This window comes from Electrophorus electricus, chromosome 4 (assembly GCF_013358815.1).
Source record: "Electrophorus electricus isolate fEleEle1 chromosome 4, fEleEle1.pri, whole genome shotgun sequence".
Taxonomy (NCBI): Eukaryota; Metazoa; Chordata; class Actinopteri; order Gymnotiformes; family Gymnotidae; genus Electrophorus; species Electrophorus electricus.
Window position 1 is genome coordinate 1,469,213 of NC_049538.1, and position 15,738 is coordinate 1,484,950.

The window sequence follows — 15,738 nt, forward strand, 5'->3', positions numbered from 1 at the left end:
CTTCACAGAGAGCTGTATTACACACAGATCTGTACTGCAGAAAAGCTCAATAAACGAAATAAATCTGACTCTGGTGGCAAGAGTGACATCATTGCACTGCTCTGCTCAATCTGGATCCCCAGGATCATCCAGGCCATGTGTTATCACAGTCCCAGTGTCAGGCCCTGAGGCAGGTTCAGGCTGTAGAACTCCAGGGTGAACCGGCCCATTCTGCACTGTGTCTCTGTCAGTTGGGGTTATTAACCTACAGATGGTATCAGTCAGAGGTATTGACCAGCAAACGGTGTCAATCAGAGGTATTGACTGCAAACGCTGTCAATCAGAGGTATTTACCTGCAGACAGTGTCAGTCAGAGGTATTGACCTGCAGACAGTGTAATAGCCTATAGATGGCTTCTGCCACAGCAGATGAGAAGAAGTGCTGAGGTTCAGGAGTTATGCAACATTCTCCTGGAACTCTCAACTTCTCAGAGCGAGGTAAACTGGGTCACTGGCAAACAACTTTTATATTAGCAAATGTGAGTTATTACTTCTAGTCTTAAGGTTCTGGTGAATATGACATCATTACACTGTGATAGGAACATTGTACTCCTTTCTTTAATAATCAGTGCAGAAAAAAAAAAACACTTTTATTTTTCATTTATTTAAAGGGAAAAACAAACATTATAAATGCCCAAACTTTAGGCCCTATCTGTGACACGTCCAGCCAGCCAGTGAAAGGGAAGCTGTAACAGCCAGTGATAAGGAGGCTGTAACACACTGTAACAGCCAGTGACAGGGAGGCTATAACATGTCCAGCCACCTAGTGGGAATGGGACTGCTGGCTACTGGCTTTCAGAGCCCATTCCATGAGCAAAAGTCCAGTCCGGGTTTAACCACACAGTCCAAGCCATTCTAAGTGCACATTTACACTGAGAGAGGAAGCATTACAGAATAACGATTCCCCTGTGCATGATTATATACCATATATTAACATGTATGCAAACATACAAGACAAACAGATCATACACACACACAAGGATCCTGAGTTGCATAAGCAGCAACACAGTAAATACACTGAAGTAAAAAAATGAAATAGAGAAATGTGTGAATGTGTGTGTGTGTGTGTGTGTGTGTGTGTGTGTGTGTGTGTGTGTGTGTGTGTGTGTGTGTGTGTGTGTGTGCCTGCTTACCAGTCATGCATATGTACCTCTTATGTAAATTCAGCCAATCTATATCTCACCAGTGGTTATAAACACACAAACGCACAGATGTAACTCAGTTCCTGGACTTGGACTGTCACATATCCAGTCTTTGCCACTTGTAATTGAGGTTGCTCTAACACAAGCTCTGGGTCTTACACACCACAGACGAGTACATGGGACTGTGTCCTTACTGTACAAGAACAGATAGTAGCTCTTCACCTGGGTGATGCATGAGCACTTTGTGCTTGGAGTTACCATGCACTGAAGTACATGTTATCAAACAGAGGGCCATGTGTGGGCTAAAGTCATCAGTGGGATACAGGATCTCTGATGTCAACGAGCCAGAGTCAGCCCATAGCTAGATACGTGCTGCCTCTGGCTCTTATAGATAGCCATTTGTTTCTCACTCAAGACAAAAGGAAAGTAAGCTGATGTTGGCCATGGTATGTTAAAACATAGGTTAGAGTTAGCTCTGGCCCTTGTGCACACACCAGTGCATGTTTTAGTGATGTCACAGCTCTAAGTGTGCTCTTCGCGTGTGGTGCCAGAGCCTAGCCACGTGGCCACGTGGCCCTGAGCCAGCACAAGAAAACTGATTCACTAGTGTTTCAATGCTGCTGTCCAGTCAGAGAATCTGTGTGTTAGTGTGTCAGAACATTCACTGTTTTAAAAATGACCTCAGTGAAACTACAGCTTCCTTAAAAATGACAATAGTACAATGACCCCTGACCCCACAGACCAGGCAGCCTGCTCAATAACAATGTGATTTAGATCTTAGAAACTGTCAGATGTTCAAATGTTAGCTAATGAGGGAGACTACATCTCTTTTGCATGTTCAGCCACCCAATACCTCCTGAATGTGGTTAGTAAACAAATCACATTATGAGGGCTAAGAGGTGTTCAAAACTGCAATCTTTTAACCAATTGGGTCTCTTGAAGCAACTGGACTGATGTGTAGTTTTATAGAGTTACTCCAAGTGAAAGGACAGCAGACACTAGAAGGCTCAGTATGACAGGAAACATTCGGCTGTTTGGCAATATAGGACCACAAGGGCACTGACTACAACAGCAAATGTGTGTGTGTGTGTGTGTGTGTGTGTGTGTTTATGTGTGTGGTTAATTGCATGTGTGTGTGTGTGTTTAGTTCCTTGTGTGAGTTTCATTTGGTTATAAGCAGGAGTCCCAGTGCAGCTGAAGATCAGAACTGTCCAGAAAGTCTGTTGAAAACACACTAGTGGAAGGGTGTCCATTGAGGCCCACTACACCTGGCCCATCCCCACCTGTTCCACTCAAACCAAGATCTAGCCAATCCATGCTGTTGAGGGCGGATTCTGCCAGCTCTAGCCCCGTATGACTGGATGGCAGCCCAAGGTCATATGTGTCCATTGGTGAGGAAGGGTGGTCCAGGATACTAGGTGTGCTTAACAATTGGCTGTGGAGTTCATCAATGAGAGTGACATGACCACCAGGCTCCACCCCCAAAAGAGGTTTTCCAGTGGTGCTTTCAAGGAAGTCCTCCAGGCGCCCACTTCCAGCACTGCAGTTAGGAAGTTCTCCATGAGCAGAAGACCCATCCATTAAAGGTTCCCGAGGGGTTTCTGTGATGGAAGGAGAGGGCAGGGAAAGCTGAAGAGGGGAGGAGCTTGGTGAAAGGGGCGGAGTATGTGGGCAGAGGCAGGACAGAGCAGGATCGGGAGTCGGTCTGAAATTTTCCGAGATTTCTGCAGTGCAAACAGAGATGGCACAGAAGAATAAACAACTGTCTAATAAACAACAAACAAAAACAGATCCTTTCTGTTTTGAACTCACCACCATTCTGAACAAGGGTGTCAAATAGGTTATCCACACGCTGAGTGCGTCCGTTCTTCTGCAAACACACCCACACAAACACATGCGCTCAGTGACACAAGACTACAGCTATGTATATCAAGAAAGAAAGAGAAATGGAGCAAAGTCGCACCTTTCGGCGTGAAGTTAGGGTAGACCTTAGGTTAAAGGGGGAAGGAGAGAAAACTGTATGTTGGTCTGCACCCACACGCATCTCCTTCTGATGGGGATGATGGGCAGGGATGGAGGAGAGAGAGATGGATGGACATTCATTCATTGAGAAACAGAGAAAAGAGAAAATTAGAGAAGGAGTAGAAGGGTAGAATTTTCAAATGGCAAAATAATCCAAATGAGGGGTCATGCAGAACCCAGCCTTCTCACTCTGGATGAAAGTCTAAGGTCTCAAGGACCATAGTAGAGGGACCAAGCTAACCTGCTAGCTCTGTTAGCCATTTGGAAGACAAACATGACCGACCTGTGCTGTCTCACAGAGTCTAGGTCATCAGCTACATTTAGGCATCTTTGCTATATATAGCCTTGTTTATGATTAGCCTGAGCTCTCAAGGCTCAGCCAGACCTATCTTATTCTATCATTACAATTTTATCATCCAACCCAATTAGGCTGCTAGGCCAGCTAGTGGCCGGAAGATAGCTAAATGTAGCTGTCCCAAGCTGTGTTGGAATTATTATGGGTTTTTTTTTTTTTCAGTTTATATGTTTTAATCTACAGTATATATAATAAATCCAGGAAGTACATAGTACTATGCAATTAAGTATTTGCTCAAACAAACCTTATTTACCTGAGCTGCTTCATATAGCACATGATATATCAGCACACATAACAAACATCACAATTAACCTTTAACACACAACAAACATCACACTCAATCTTTAAAACACAGAACAAACATCACAATTAACCTTTAACACACAGAACAAATATCACAATTAACCTGTAACACTTACTCTTTGGTTTGAAGAGGAGTCCATCAGAACATTAGTGGAGACAGGATCTACCTTGGCTAAAAATGACTGTACATTGGACAGCGCATAGCGTGCTTTCATGTGATTGGGTGAGACATGTTTCTCAGGTTTTAATGCCTGTCAAGGTAAAAGAAATCCATTTCAATTAGCCATGCTAATGAGCATGCTATACTAATAGTTCTATGCTAATACATCAAAATCTGGGGCAGTGACCCCATTAGCCCCTATTGTGTTAATAGGCCATTTCAGTGAAACTTTAATTTTAGGAATATCTACAACTATGAGACACATTAGCATTTCAATTAGTGAAATTATAAGCCCTATTACTACACTCAATTGCCTATTAATTATATTTATCACAGCATAATTTATATAACTACTTTGTGCTGCAGAAGCTCAGACTAACTTTCATAGCCCTCATTAACCAGAATCTTCCCTAGATCAGTTAGCAATAGGGTAAAGAGCAGTGTGCCTACCCCAGCATAGTCCATGCTGTTTTCTACCACTTATACAACCTGGCTCTTGACAGCAATAGAATACTAATCTATACAGTAGGTGTGCCAGCAGAGCACATGTGTGCAGGACACCATGCCCATCATTTCTATGCAGTGCTGTACATCACTGTTTGGAAATCCTGCACAAGAAGCAACCCTGCCCCATGCCCTTGTGGGTTACTCCTTACACACACACTCACACACTCTCACACACACACACACACACACACACACACACACACACACACACACGCACACACACATGCACACACACACACACACACACACACGCACACACACACACACACACACACACACACACACATTGAAGATGCATCGGAGGGGGAAAGTGCTTGAAAGTGCAGGGAAGTATAGTGGTTCTCCAGGTGCATGATGGGAGTACATGATGATGTAAGTGTATCTTCATTGAGCTGTTAAATACACTAAACTAAACAAGCACTGGCGTATTAGACAGCTCCATCCAGCACAACAGCAGTGACCTGTCGCTCACCTTTTTGATTGGTTGTTTACAGATTGTCAGTGGCTTTGATTTGACGTCACTGATAGGTATCTGAGATGCTGCTTGACTGGATAGCTTGGTGGGTGTGGACTCCATTCTCTGGAAATGACATTAGCGGGCATTTTATTGAATAAAGCAAAACAATGTGTGATATTTATTAATTTAGGGCATAGTACAAACTCTGCCTGGCACCTGAAGAGTGATTGGATTGGCCATGTTGGTAGGTGGGTTGTCATTGGCTTGGTTATCAGTGTTGTTATTGGTCAGCATTAGCAGGAAGTGATTGCCGTTGCTGTCCATCACTAGTGTTCGGGAGGAGTTTGATTTAAGGACATCCAATGACAACGAGGGGAGGGTTCCTGACTGCTGCTTGACAAACACTTGAGACACCTGCATGAACAATGGAAATAAAATAAATAAATAAATAAATACATAAATAAATAAATAAATAAATAAATAAATAAATAAATAAATAGAATCCCATCAAATTCACATCCTTTCACGCTCAGTGTGTGAATAATGGTGTGAATAATTATGATAACCACATACTCCTACATATTTTATTCATATCCCTTTATTTAACCTGGGAACTACTAATGCCATTGTACTGTTTCTCTTTTTAGTGTGTGTATCACTGTTTCTTAGTTCCAGCATGCACAGTATAGCAATGCTGCCCTGCTCTGCTGAAGTGGTTTGTAGTGAGTGGAAATCAAGTGCACTAACAAGCAAGACAAATCTTAAACTGCAGTGTAGAGGGTAATCTCCACTCAGTAATCATAATGCAATCCCTAAACTTTGTGCTGAAGTATACCTGCTCGAAGGAGGACTGCTGAGAGGAGCTCTTCTGGGAGGTTTGGAGGGAGGAGCTCTGCTGGAAGGTCTGCTTGGAGGTTTGGTCGGAGGAGCTCTGCTGGAAGGTCTGCTGGGAGGAGCTCTGCTGGGAGGTCTGCGGGGAGTAAGTCTCTGGCTGTGCAGAAAACATGTGGTTCTGCAACCTGCTGTACATTTTCTTCCTCCTGTGCTGCGTTTGTCTGTGTAGGTTGAGCTGGTTCTGCAGTTGCACCTGCTCCTCCACCACGCACTGCTGTTCTGGCTCCACCTCCTCCATAGGAATGTCCTGAGGCTCCTCCTTGATGGTGATTGGTGGATGTGGTTGGCAAGCTCCACCCCCAGCCTGCTGATCCTGCAGCTGGGAACGCAGCGCCTCCACCTGCTGCTGCTTCTCCTGCAGCATGCGTGTCAGCTTCGCAATGCGCCGGTCTTTCTCCCGCAACATTCTGTCTTTGTCCACTCCCCCCCGAGCAAGGTGGAAGGGGCCAGACTCAGCGAGGGGCCAGGCAGCAGGGGGTGCTGAGGGCGGGGTTGCAAAGGAAGGATCAGGAGAAGAATGCTGGAGGGAGAGCTGGGTCAAAGGAGAACTCACCTAGCAGAAAGAGGAGGGCGAGACAGCTATTAGAAAACCAGACAGGTATTAGGGGTACACATTTGTATTCACTTTCAGCAAACTGCTGTATGTTGTGCCAGTTCCATCTTAATAGGTCATGACTTTAGTCCAAGCTAAAACTAACATAAAGTAGAAATCACTGGATAAATCCTTCTAAAGAAACAAGGCATTAGTTAAGGTGTCAAAGTTAGATTGGGGAGATTAAAAAGCTTAGTTGTCTATGGTTGTAGTCACAGTGTCACTGTCTAGGGGTATGAAACACTGGACATACCATGTCTCCAAAAGCATCTCCATTACAGCTCTGGTCATCTGGGCTTATCCCAGCCAATGAGTGCTCAGAGGGGGTGGGAGATCCAGGAGATGAGGGACTAGAACCGCTAAAATGAGACTGAGTTGCAGGCTGAGCTCCACCCCCTCCCAGACTGGCAACCAATGGTAAAGCTGCCACAACCATGCCAGAGTTTCCTGACTGGTTGAAGACAGTGGTGGAGGCTAGGGATTGGGTAGGTTGCTGTGATGTTGACTGGGATGTGCTGGTATTAGAGTCAGCTGGCACACTAGTGCTCCCTGTGGTACTGAATGGTGCATTGCCACCATTTTGTTCTTGGAAGTTTTTCAGGCGCTCTATAAGGTCGTTTTTGGTCCCTGAGACAGTGAGGCCACGTAGTTTGAGTTCATGCTTCAGCTCTGCCACCTACAGGCCAAAGAGAGACACACACAGTGGCTCACAATGGTTTATGGGTAGTTATAACTAACAATGTTAATCAAGTCTAATACTAATACTAATCCAGTGTAACAGTAGTCTATGTTAACCTAGTATAATACTACTACTAATCTAGTGTAATAATAGTCTGTTTTGATTTAGTGTAATACTAGTATAATGACATAATATTGCCGTTGTTGGATTAAAAACATAAATAAAATGCATTATTATTATCATCATTATAATTATTGTTGTTGCTGTTGTTGTTGGGTTTTTTTTGTGTTCCTTTACCCTTATTAAAATTGCAATTGTAATTTAGTGAATCAGTTGTTTAATTGGTTTAATTCTATTGACAAAGACCTCTTAAAAACTGAATTGCACCTTAAAAGCTACATTGCATAAATGCACCTGCAGTGTGTTTTGACTCATGCATGATTTATTTAAAGGGTGCCTGACTAACCTTTAGTTCATCCAGGTTAGAGGGCACTGGTGGTAGATTAGCGTCAAGTGCTACTGCAATGGGGTGGCGACTTGGGCCATTCATATTGGTGGATGTTGGTTGAGAGGGTGGTGTGGACCTCACTGAAGTCATGCCATTGGTTGAAGGTGCTTGCTGGTCTGCTGGAGGCCTGAGTGAATACATTTTATTATTAAAAAAACCCCAATATTCAAACGAAACAGTAGTAATACAGTAGTTACATAACTGAAGCAGAACATGTGTACAAAGGTACAAACAAATATGCATTGCAGACTGCTTAATTTTAATTTCAATCAATAACAAAAATAATTCACAAGGAAAACTGAATCTCTTCAGGTTATCTGGCACAGTTTATTTCACATGGCCTGGAGAAAGTCCGCTGTTCATACAAAGCCAAGTGCCCAGAAATAGGGGTCATGCGATAAAGGATGCTCAGTGCCGCTGTATCCTCAGCACTGCAGTGGGGCTGGCGGCATGTGGGGCTGGCACATTCAGCTGGCTTCACATAGCTAAACGCATGCCTTAAGGGGTGTGTAAAGATGCTTGGGACTCTGGAAACCCCAGGTCAGGACTAGGCTGTGAAATGGTAGCCTGGCCACTATCTGGGCACCAAGTTGTTTCCAGCAGGGAGATACTGCACGAAAGCATCTTAGGCTATGTGGTGACATGTATTTGTACTCTGGCCACTGTGAGGAGAAGGTTATTATTATTATTATTATTATTATTATTATTATTATTATTATTATTATTATTATTATTATTATTATTATTATGCAGGATTATTTGGCCAGCGTTAGGAGAAGGCAGGGTAATTAGTACTAAAGTAGCTTTGTATTTCATTTGTATCTTTTTGTCAGTTTTGGCCCCAGATGTTCTTGGAAATGCATAAATAATAAACAGAGTTTGTGAAGCCAACAATAATACCCTGTTCTATCTGGTTAGTGGGATAATACAGTGTTGTGCATGGAGCCCTAAATGGATGGAGCTGTGATATACAGTGTTACCCACTGCTCTGCCTGGATTGGGCTATGATATGCAGTGTTACCCACTGCTCTGCCTGGGTGGAGCTGGGAGGATATACAGTGTTACCCACTGCCATACCTGGGTGGAGCTGGGAGGATGGCTTGGTAGTTGCAGTGCTGTTGCTGCTGGCTGATGATCTGCAGCTGTAAGAAGAGCTGCTGCTGGTGGAGCAGTTTGGAATAGGTGGAGTCCAACATGGTTGGAGGTTCTTTCCCCACTTTCTGGTCAGGAGGGATGTACTGGTGGTACTTCAGCTTTCTCACCTTGGGCTTGCTGTCTCTCTGTTTCTTACTTCGCTCAGGAGCTGCCTTACCACCCTGAAAGAGAGAGAGAGAGAGAGAGAGAGAGAGAGAGAGAGGGAGAGAGAGAGAGAGAGAGAGAGAGAGAGAGAGAGAGAGAGAGAGAGAGAGAGAGAGAGAAAGAGAAGGACAGTAAAGGAGAGTCAGGGTAAGGAAGAAAGACAAAAAGAAAGAAAAGGTGAGAGAGTGAAAGAGAGGCAGAATGAGAGAGAGAGAGAGAGAGTGTGTGTGTGTGTGAGAGAGAGAGAGAGAGAGAGAGAGAGAGAGAGAGAGAGAGAGAGAGAGAGAGAACCAGGTTAAGGCAGAAAAAAAGATTCACAGAGTGAATGAGTGACAGAGAAGATATCAAACAACAGTAAGCAGGGAGTGTTCAATCTATACTCTCACTGTGTGAATCATATGTATAAGGGACCTTTTCTGATACCTCTGATTTTCTTTCCTGTATAAATTAAAAGTTGGTTTTCATACATTTGAAAGCCAATCTGGAAATAAAATCCAGACACCTTTGACTCTGGTGACAATGAAGACCTTAAAAGCTGTGAACAACATTTTTAAATGAGAAGTTGAAGAGACCATTTTGCAACATAGGGCAGTTATAACTCAATGGTTAAGGTATTCAACTAGTAATCAGAAGGTTGCCTGCCAATTTGCCACTGTTGGGCCCCTGAGCAAGTCACTTTGGATAAAAGTTTTAGCTAAATGCCAACAAATCACCTTAACTTGTCCAGATGTGTGCCTTTGGGGTGCTGCCGTCCCATTGATCAGATTCTGCCCAGGGGCAGGAGCAGTGGTCACAGGTAAAGGAGGGGGTGGGGGAGGAGAAACCTGGGAAAGGACCAGCAAAGAGAAGAAAGATAGGGGAACACTCAATATATCTGTGTAGTTTGCAGTATTGCAGAGTAAATATGTATGTGTGCATTTATGTGAGTGCGTATGTGTATGCATGCACATGTGAACATGTATATGTGTCTGTGTGTACCTCTGCAGGTGAGGAGGTGCTAGGCAGTGAATCAGATGATGAAGTTGGCAGGGTGATGCCAAGAGGAGAGTGATGACTGATGGAGTGATCAGGAGAAAAAGCATCACTGCTCTCGTCATCACAGGAAGTGTTTGCTTCTTCTGAGTGACACAGTGAGAAAGCAAGAGAGAGTCAGACACAGAGAGACAGAGAGCTACAGAGATTAAACAGATGATTAAGTGCTATTAGGATTATCTGATTGCATGCAGTGAGGGTTCGAAGTCAATATGCTTACTTGTTTTAGGTAGTGTTAATGATATGTTGATTTTACTCCTAAATGTTTGTGTGTATGTGTGTGCATATTTATGTGTGTGTGAAAGTGTGTGTGTGAGTGTGTATATGTGTATATACCTATCATAGCCTGTGTGAGGCTGCAGTTGACTGAGAGGATGTTTTTCTGGATAAGTTCCATGGGCCCAGGCCGCTGGGCCAGTTTATCGTTCAGGTCGTCAGCCAGGCGAGCTCTCTTCAACAACAGCTGCTTTGCCTGCAGAGAGGGCTCTGCTGATGTCTCTGCACACACACATGCACACCACACACACCATTACCAAAGACTCTTAGAATAATCAGTAAGGTCCTGGAAATCAGTGATGCCATTTTGTAACTGGTTGCCCAGCTGGCATTTGACCAACCTTCAACATTGAAATGTGGTTGAAATAATGTCGGTTGTTGTTTCAACATTGAAAAAAAAAATGTTTAATGTAAATCATTGTGAAAAGGGTACAACAAATTACTTATAAATCAACATTGGAATTTCAACAATGAATCAACATTGAATCAACAGAATTTTGAAGTGGTCATGATCAAACTTAAAAATGCTGAATCAACACTGAATCAACATCAGCATTTATAATATTTTGATCATGACCACTTCAAAAGTCAAAAATCGATATCTCACGGAAAAAAAACAAACAAAGCTAACATTATTTTATATACCCCAGAGGTAAGGTAGTTAACGGCTCTGCGTGTGAGTACTACACAGGAGTTTATTCGCGCGCGTTTATAACTCTACGTAACACCTTCACGCCATTTTGTCGACAGAGAACAAAGAGGAAAAAGACAGGGATAGAGTGCCCCAACATTTAAAGGTATGCCATATATTAGAAGGTCATAACCTTTGTTATAGAAAGTGATGTTACTAAAATGCATTCTGACAACGCTTGGTTAATGCTAACGACACAGTTTGGCTAGCGTCAGCTAACTAAATTAGCTAGCGGTTGGGAAACGATGAGAAACAATGTCACCAACAACTACAAAAGTACAAGTTGACAGTGTAAGAGTTACACTGGGTGGCTAGGGGTGATTTGTGCATCTTTTTGTATGTTCTCCACATTAAAATGTGAAAGTTTGCACTACTATGAATAAATTAATCTTCTCATTCAATTAAAATAAGTATGATTTGTCTTCTATTTTTTAGAATAAGCAACAAAACGTGCAGGGAGGGAATAGATTGACTAGCTCAATAAATAGTTTGTGAATGAATTAATAATTACAGGCATTTGTAAAACAGTATTGTTATTGATCATACATTTTCTTAATGTTATTCTCCACTTTTCTGTGATCAGTACAGCTGAACAGCTTAACGTAGCTATAGACTTGAAATTTGCTCTTAGAAATACATTGGGGAATGTTGAAGTCTGCCACTTACTGAAGTCAGTATAGTAAGACACTCAAAGCACACATACACGGACCCCATCCCTCTCTTACTTCCTAGTCACGCCTTAGCTTTAGCACTCACCATACAGAGATTAGCTATAACATCATGTAGTAAGACCCATAGTATTATTTACATTTCTTATTATTGGCATTTTTAATTGCCTGTCTTATTCAGTTTCTTGTTGTACTCTTCTAGTTCTCTGATATTCTAAATATTCTAAAAAGTGTTTTAATTTTGGAATCTTATACAGTGCTTTTTTTCCCTTCCATATATTTACAGCATTTAACTGATGCTTTTATCCAAAGCGACTTACAGTTATGACTGAGTAAAACTTGAGCAACTGAGGGCCTTAAGGGCCTTGCTCAGGGGCCCTTAAGTGGCAACTTGGCGGTGGAACCAGCAGCCTTCCGATTACAAGTCGAGTACCTAAACCACTGAGCCACCACCATAGAGATGTACAATGTAGAACATTCCAACTGTGGAAATCTGACTGTGCCATTTAATCACATTAAAAGCTGATATGTATGTATGTTATGGCAAGTAAGTTAAATGTGAACAGTATTGCATTGAAAACATGAAGCGGGTAAATAATTAAATTCTAAACTAGCTTATAGAATAATTGAATTCATAATTGTGTATGTTGTAAAATGAAAAGTAAATGAAATGTCCTCAGTGTTAAAAACAAATTTGACAGTGCAATATCAACAATGATTCACTTTTTAAAATTGAAACAAAATTCAGCACTGCTATGTTGATGCAATTGCCATCGAAAGTTGAAATGCATATTCAATGTTGAAAAGCAAAACAATGTTGCGGTTTCAAGGTTGATTCACTTATCAAAATTGAAACATAATTCAACATTCATTCATCCTTGTTCCATGGCACTGATTCAGCAGGGAATAAACGTTGAAATGCTAGCTGGGTTTTCAGGTCCTGAATGGATTGGTTGCAAGCTGGTGGCTTAGGGGATGGTAGCACTGCATGATAATGCTTTTGCAGTGGACGCAGGGTAGCTGAAGGGGGCACCGTGAGTGACTTACCCTCCAGAATATGCATCCTGACCAGCTCAGAGCGGTCTGGTCGAGCGCGAATCTTCCTCTTTAGATAGTCCTCTGTCTGAAGAAAAACAGAGAGAGAGAGATGAGAAGTGAAAGTAAAAAAGAGATGAGTAGTGCAGGGAAAGCGTGATCGTGGAAGTGCACTGTGGGAGAATCTCACTCACCCTGGCTCTCTCTAAACTGCGTCTCTGTTCATGGAAGGCAGCAGGACTTTTCAGGGCTGATAGAGACAGAGAATCAGAGAGGCAGAGAGAGAAACAGACACAGAAAGAGAGAGAGAGAGAGAGAAGTAGACACACACACAGACAGTCAAACAGAGTTGCAGGGAAAACGTTTCTTGCACATCCAACACTCAGCATTATGTTACTCTCCACTCCTTGTCGAATAATGGTCTGGACTGTGCACATATGTGGTGAAGTCAGAAATCATTCCATGTGAATTTGACTTTTAGTCTCTTTATTTTGACAGATATCAGCCTTCATATTTGTAGTTTTCTTTTTGTTTTCATAAAAGCACTGAGGGGAGGCGAATCTCAAACCACGAGGAACTGGGGTATAGATTCGTTTCCTTTCACCTCCCACTAAGAATGAGGCAATGGATAGTGGATGACCCCACAGAGGCCTGCATTCTGTCTATGAAAGCCATTCAGGAAGAAGTTTCTTCTGCATGTATTTCTAGAACTCTCTGTGTGGGTCTGGAATCTGATTAGTTGCTATTGATATAGTTACCATTGTTATATCATCAGCAAAACTCTCATTTAAGTGGCATTGCAGTCACAGCAGCTTAAAGTTGCTCTCAGAGAGCCTGAAGAGTGTGGACGTATGTACTTGTATGCACATGTGTGTACGTGAGTATTTGCCCGCGCATGTGTGTTTGTGTGTGCTTGAATGTGTCTCAGACGTGCTGTTGTACTTCTCAGTCATGCTAACTGCTGAAGTGCCCTGGGTGTCACTTTCAGTGGGGAACATAAAACCCCATTTCAGGGATCATGGGTAAGCAAAAAAAGAGTGGAACTCAGACAGACAGAGAGTGAGACAGACCGAAAGGAGAGAGAAAGAAAGATAGATGGACCACCTGGTGGTACACACAGCTGTGATGCCAGTAGACTCGGCAGTGGTATTAGTGATGTGCTGATTTGTGATGGATTGTATGCATTGTAGTTGTACTGGTAAATTCTATTAAGAGCACTCTTACAAAACTGTAAAGGAAATGTTCCTCTTCAGAAAACAGACATGAAAATAAAGCAAAACAAGAAGTGTCTGTCTGTCTGTTTTTGGCACTGACCTGAAAATGAGGCTCAATGCTTTTTAACTGAGTAAATAACAAACAATGTGTGTAATAGGGTTGGGTGATAAGAAGGTAATGCCCTGTATTTGAAAATGGTGATGGTAATTAAAATAATTATTGTTGGTATTTCAAAATGGCAACATGAACATGTCTGTTCCACTTCTATCTTGTAACATGTAATAACACATGCAGGGACGGTGCAGAGCTTTAGAGGTTACAGATTGGTGATTGATGTGCTTATTGTTTGTTGAGGTCATACATTGACAGAGATGGGGAAGACAACATGGATAGTGGTGAGTTAAGCAAGCTAATTTCAAAGAAAAATTCTACTGCTGCAATTTGGCAGCATTTTGGATTTGTTCCAAATGAAAAGTGAGAACCAGCAAACCTTGATGAACCTGTATGTAACATTTGTCTAAAATCTAAGGATGGAATCCAAGGATGGAAACATGTTGAATATGCATTCTCATCTAAAATTAAGAGCCCCTTAATTGCTTCACAAATGCCATTGACCTCAAAAAGCCACATGGTCACTGCTGGTAAAGCCACAATGACTGTCACAACAAATGGTAGCAGGTGCTTTCACCAAATCCACAAAATATATAAGGGGTGGTGTGCGATGGAAGGCATGTACATTAGCGGTTGCAAAATACCTCACTAAAGAAATGGTTTCAATCCACATGGCCAAAAAAACATTCATTTAAAGCCATGATACAAACACTTGATTGCCAGTCTGAGCTACCTGGAAGGAAATACTTTTCTAAAATAGTGATTCCCAACTTTTATAACAAAGATCGACAAGATGTAAACACATGCAGCCGTAGACTGCAGACAGCTATTCACTGACAAGATATGTGGTCATACCTGAACATGACTCCATACATGTCACTGACCGTCATACTGGATATTACCATCTAAATGTCTCAAAGCAACGTTTTTCCCAGAAAGTCACACAGATGCCAACATTACTGGCGGGCTAGGTGATGAACTCTGAGAATGGTGACTGGTTGAAAAGAAGCTCTCTGCTATAACTACGGATAATGGATTTAATATTGCAGCCGCTATCAAGCATTGACCATTGACCATGGTTAAAATGTTGTGGTCATGGTCTCAATTTGGCAGTGTCAAGCACACTACAAGACCAAAAACAAAAACCAGATCATTGTCTTGGAATTTGCCATGCCATTACTGTGGCTTCTCCCACTGCTGGCCTGGGAATGAGAACTGAGAAAGAACCAAGTGGACTTGGGATTTCCTCAACACATGGTAACTGTCCATTTATTTTTTACAAGCCTATTCTGTGGTTTTGTAGTAGCCTACATTTGTAGCCTACATCTTAATCTTTAATGTATATAATGTACCTTGAATAAAACAAAATACCTTGAATAATTATACATTTTGTAACATGCCACATACAAGCCAATTTCAGTTTGCTACTAAATCAGCATTGAACTGTTGAACTGTTTTGTGTTCACTCCATAAATGCGCATGTTTTTGTCTTATTAATTGTTAAAACCTAAAGTTTTGCCTCTGTTTTTAGACAGTATTTAGCAAGAGATTAAATCTATTGAAACTAATGGCTGAATAGTATAGGCTAGGTGTGTTTAAAAAACCTAAAAAAAAAAGGTTTAAATGTGGGGTTTTTTTTCAGATTTTTCCATATTGTGATGTGCAAAATAAGTAACATTTGTAATAAATATTTTTCAAATAAAACATATGTTTGTTTATGGAATGTATGTTAGTGTGTTCATCCTGCCCCCCCT

The 15,738-nt window shown here is 41.9% G+C and overlaps 1 protein-coding gene across 7 annotated transcripts in view; it reads right to left on the reverse strand.

The window, feature by feature from the left end:
- Nucleotides 1-624: 624 nt before the first annotated feature.
- Nucleotides 625-15,738, reverse strand: part of mrtfaa (myocardin related transcription factor Aa) — a 29,783-nt gene continuing 14,669 nt past the window's right edge. For all 7 annotated transcript variants that reach the window (XM_035525261.1, XM_027029133.2, XM_027029134.2 and 4 more), the window contains 15 exons: nucleotides 12,853-12,908; nucleotides 12,671-12,746; nucleotides 10,325-10,486; nucleotides 9,935-10,074; nucleotides 9,670-9,780; nucleotides 8,735-8,973; nucleotides 7,616-7,784; nucleotides 6,724-7,146; nucleotides 5,820-6,431; nucleotides 5,201-5,398; nucleotides 5,000-5,107; nucleotides 3,977-4,111; nucleotides 3,144-3,230; nucleotides 2,993-3,050; nucleotides 625-2,904 (listed from right to left, as the gene is read on the reverse strand). In XM_035525261.1, coding sequence (XP_035381154.1) covers nucleotides 2,351-2,904; nucleotides 2,993-3,050; nucleotides 3,144-3,230; nucleotides 3,977-4,111; nucleotides 5,000-5,107; nucleotides 5,201-5,398; nucleotides 5,820-6,431; nucleotides 6,724-7,146; nucleotides 7,616-7,784; nucleotides 8,735-8,973; nucleotides 9,670-9,780; nucleotides 9,935-10,074; nucleotides 10,325-10,486; nucleotides 12,671-12,746; nucleotides 12,853-12,908 — 3,128 coding nt within the window. In that variant the 3' untranslated portion in view covers nucleotides 625-2,350. The remainder of the gene's footprint in view (nucleotides 2,905-2,992; nucleotides 3,051-3,143; nucleotides 3,231-3,976; nucleotides 4,112-4,999; nucleotides 5,108-5,200; nucleotides 5,399-5,819; nucleotides 6,432-6,723; nucleotides 7,147-7,615; nucleotides 7,785-8,734; nucleotides 8,974-9,669; nucleotides 9,781-9,934; nucleotides 10,075-10,324; nucleotides 10,487-12,670; nucleotides 12,747-12,852; nucleotides 12,909-15,738) is intronic.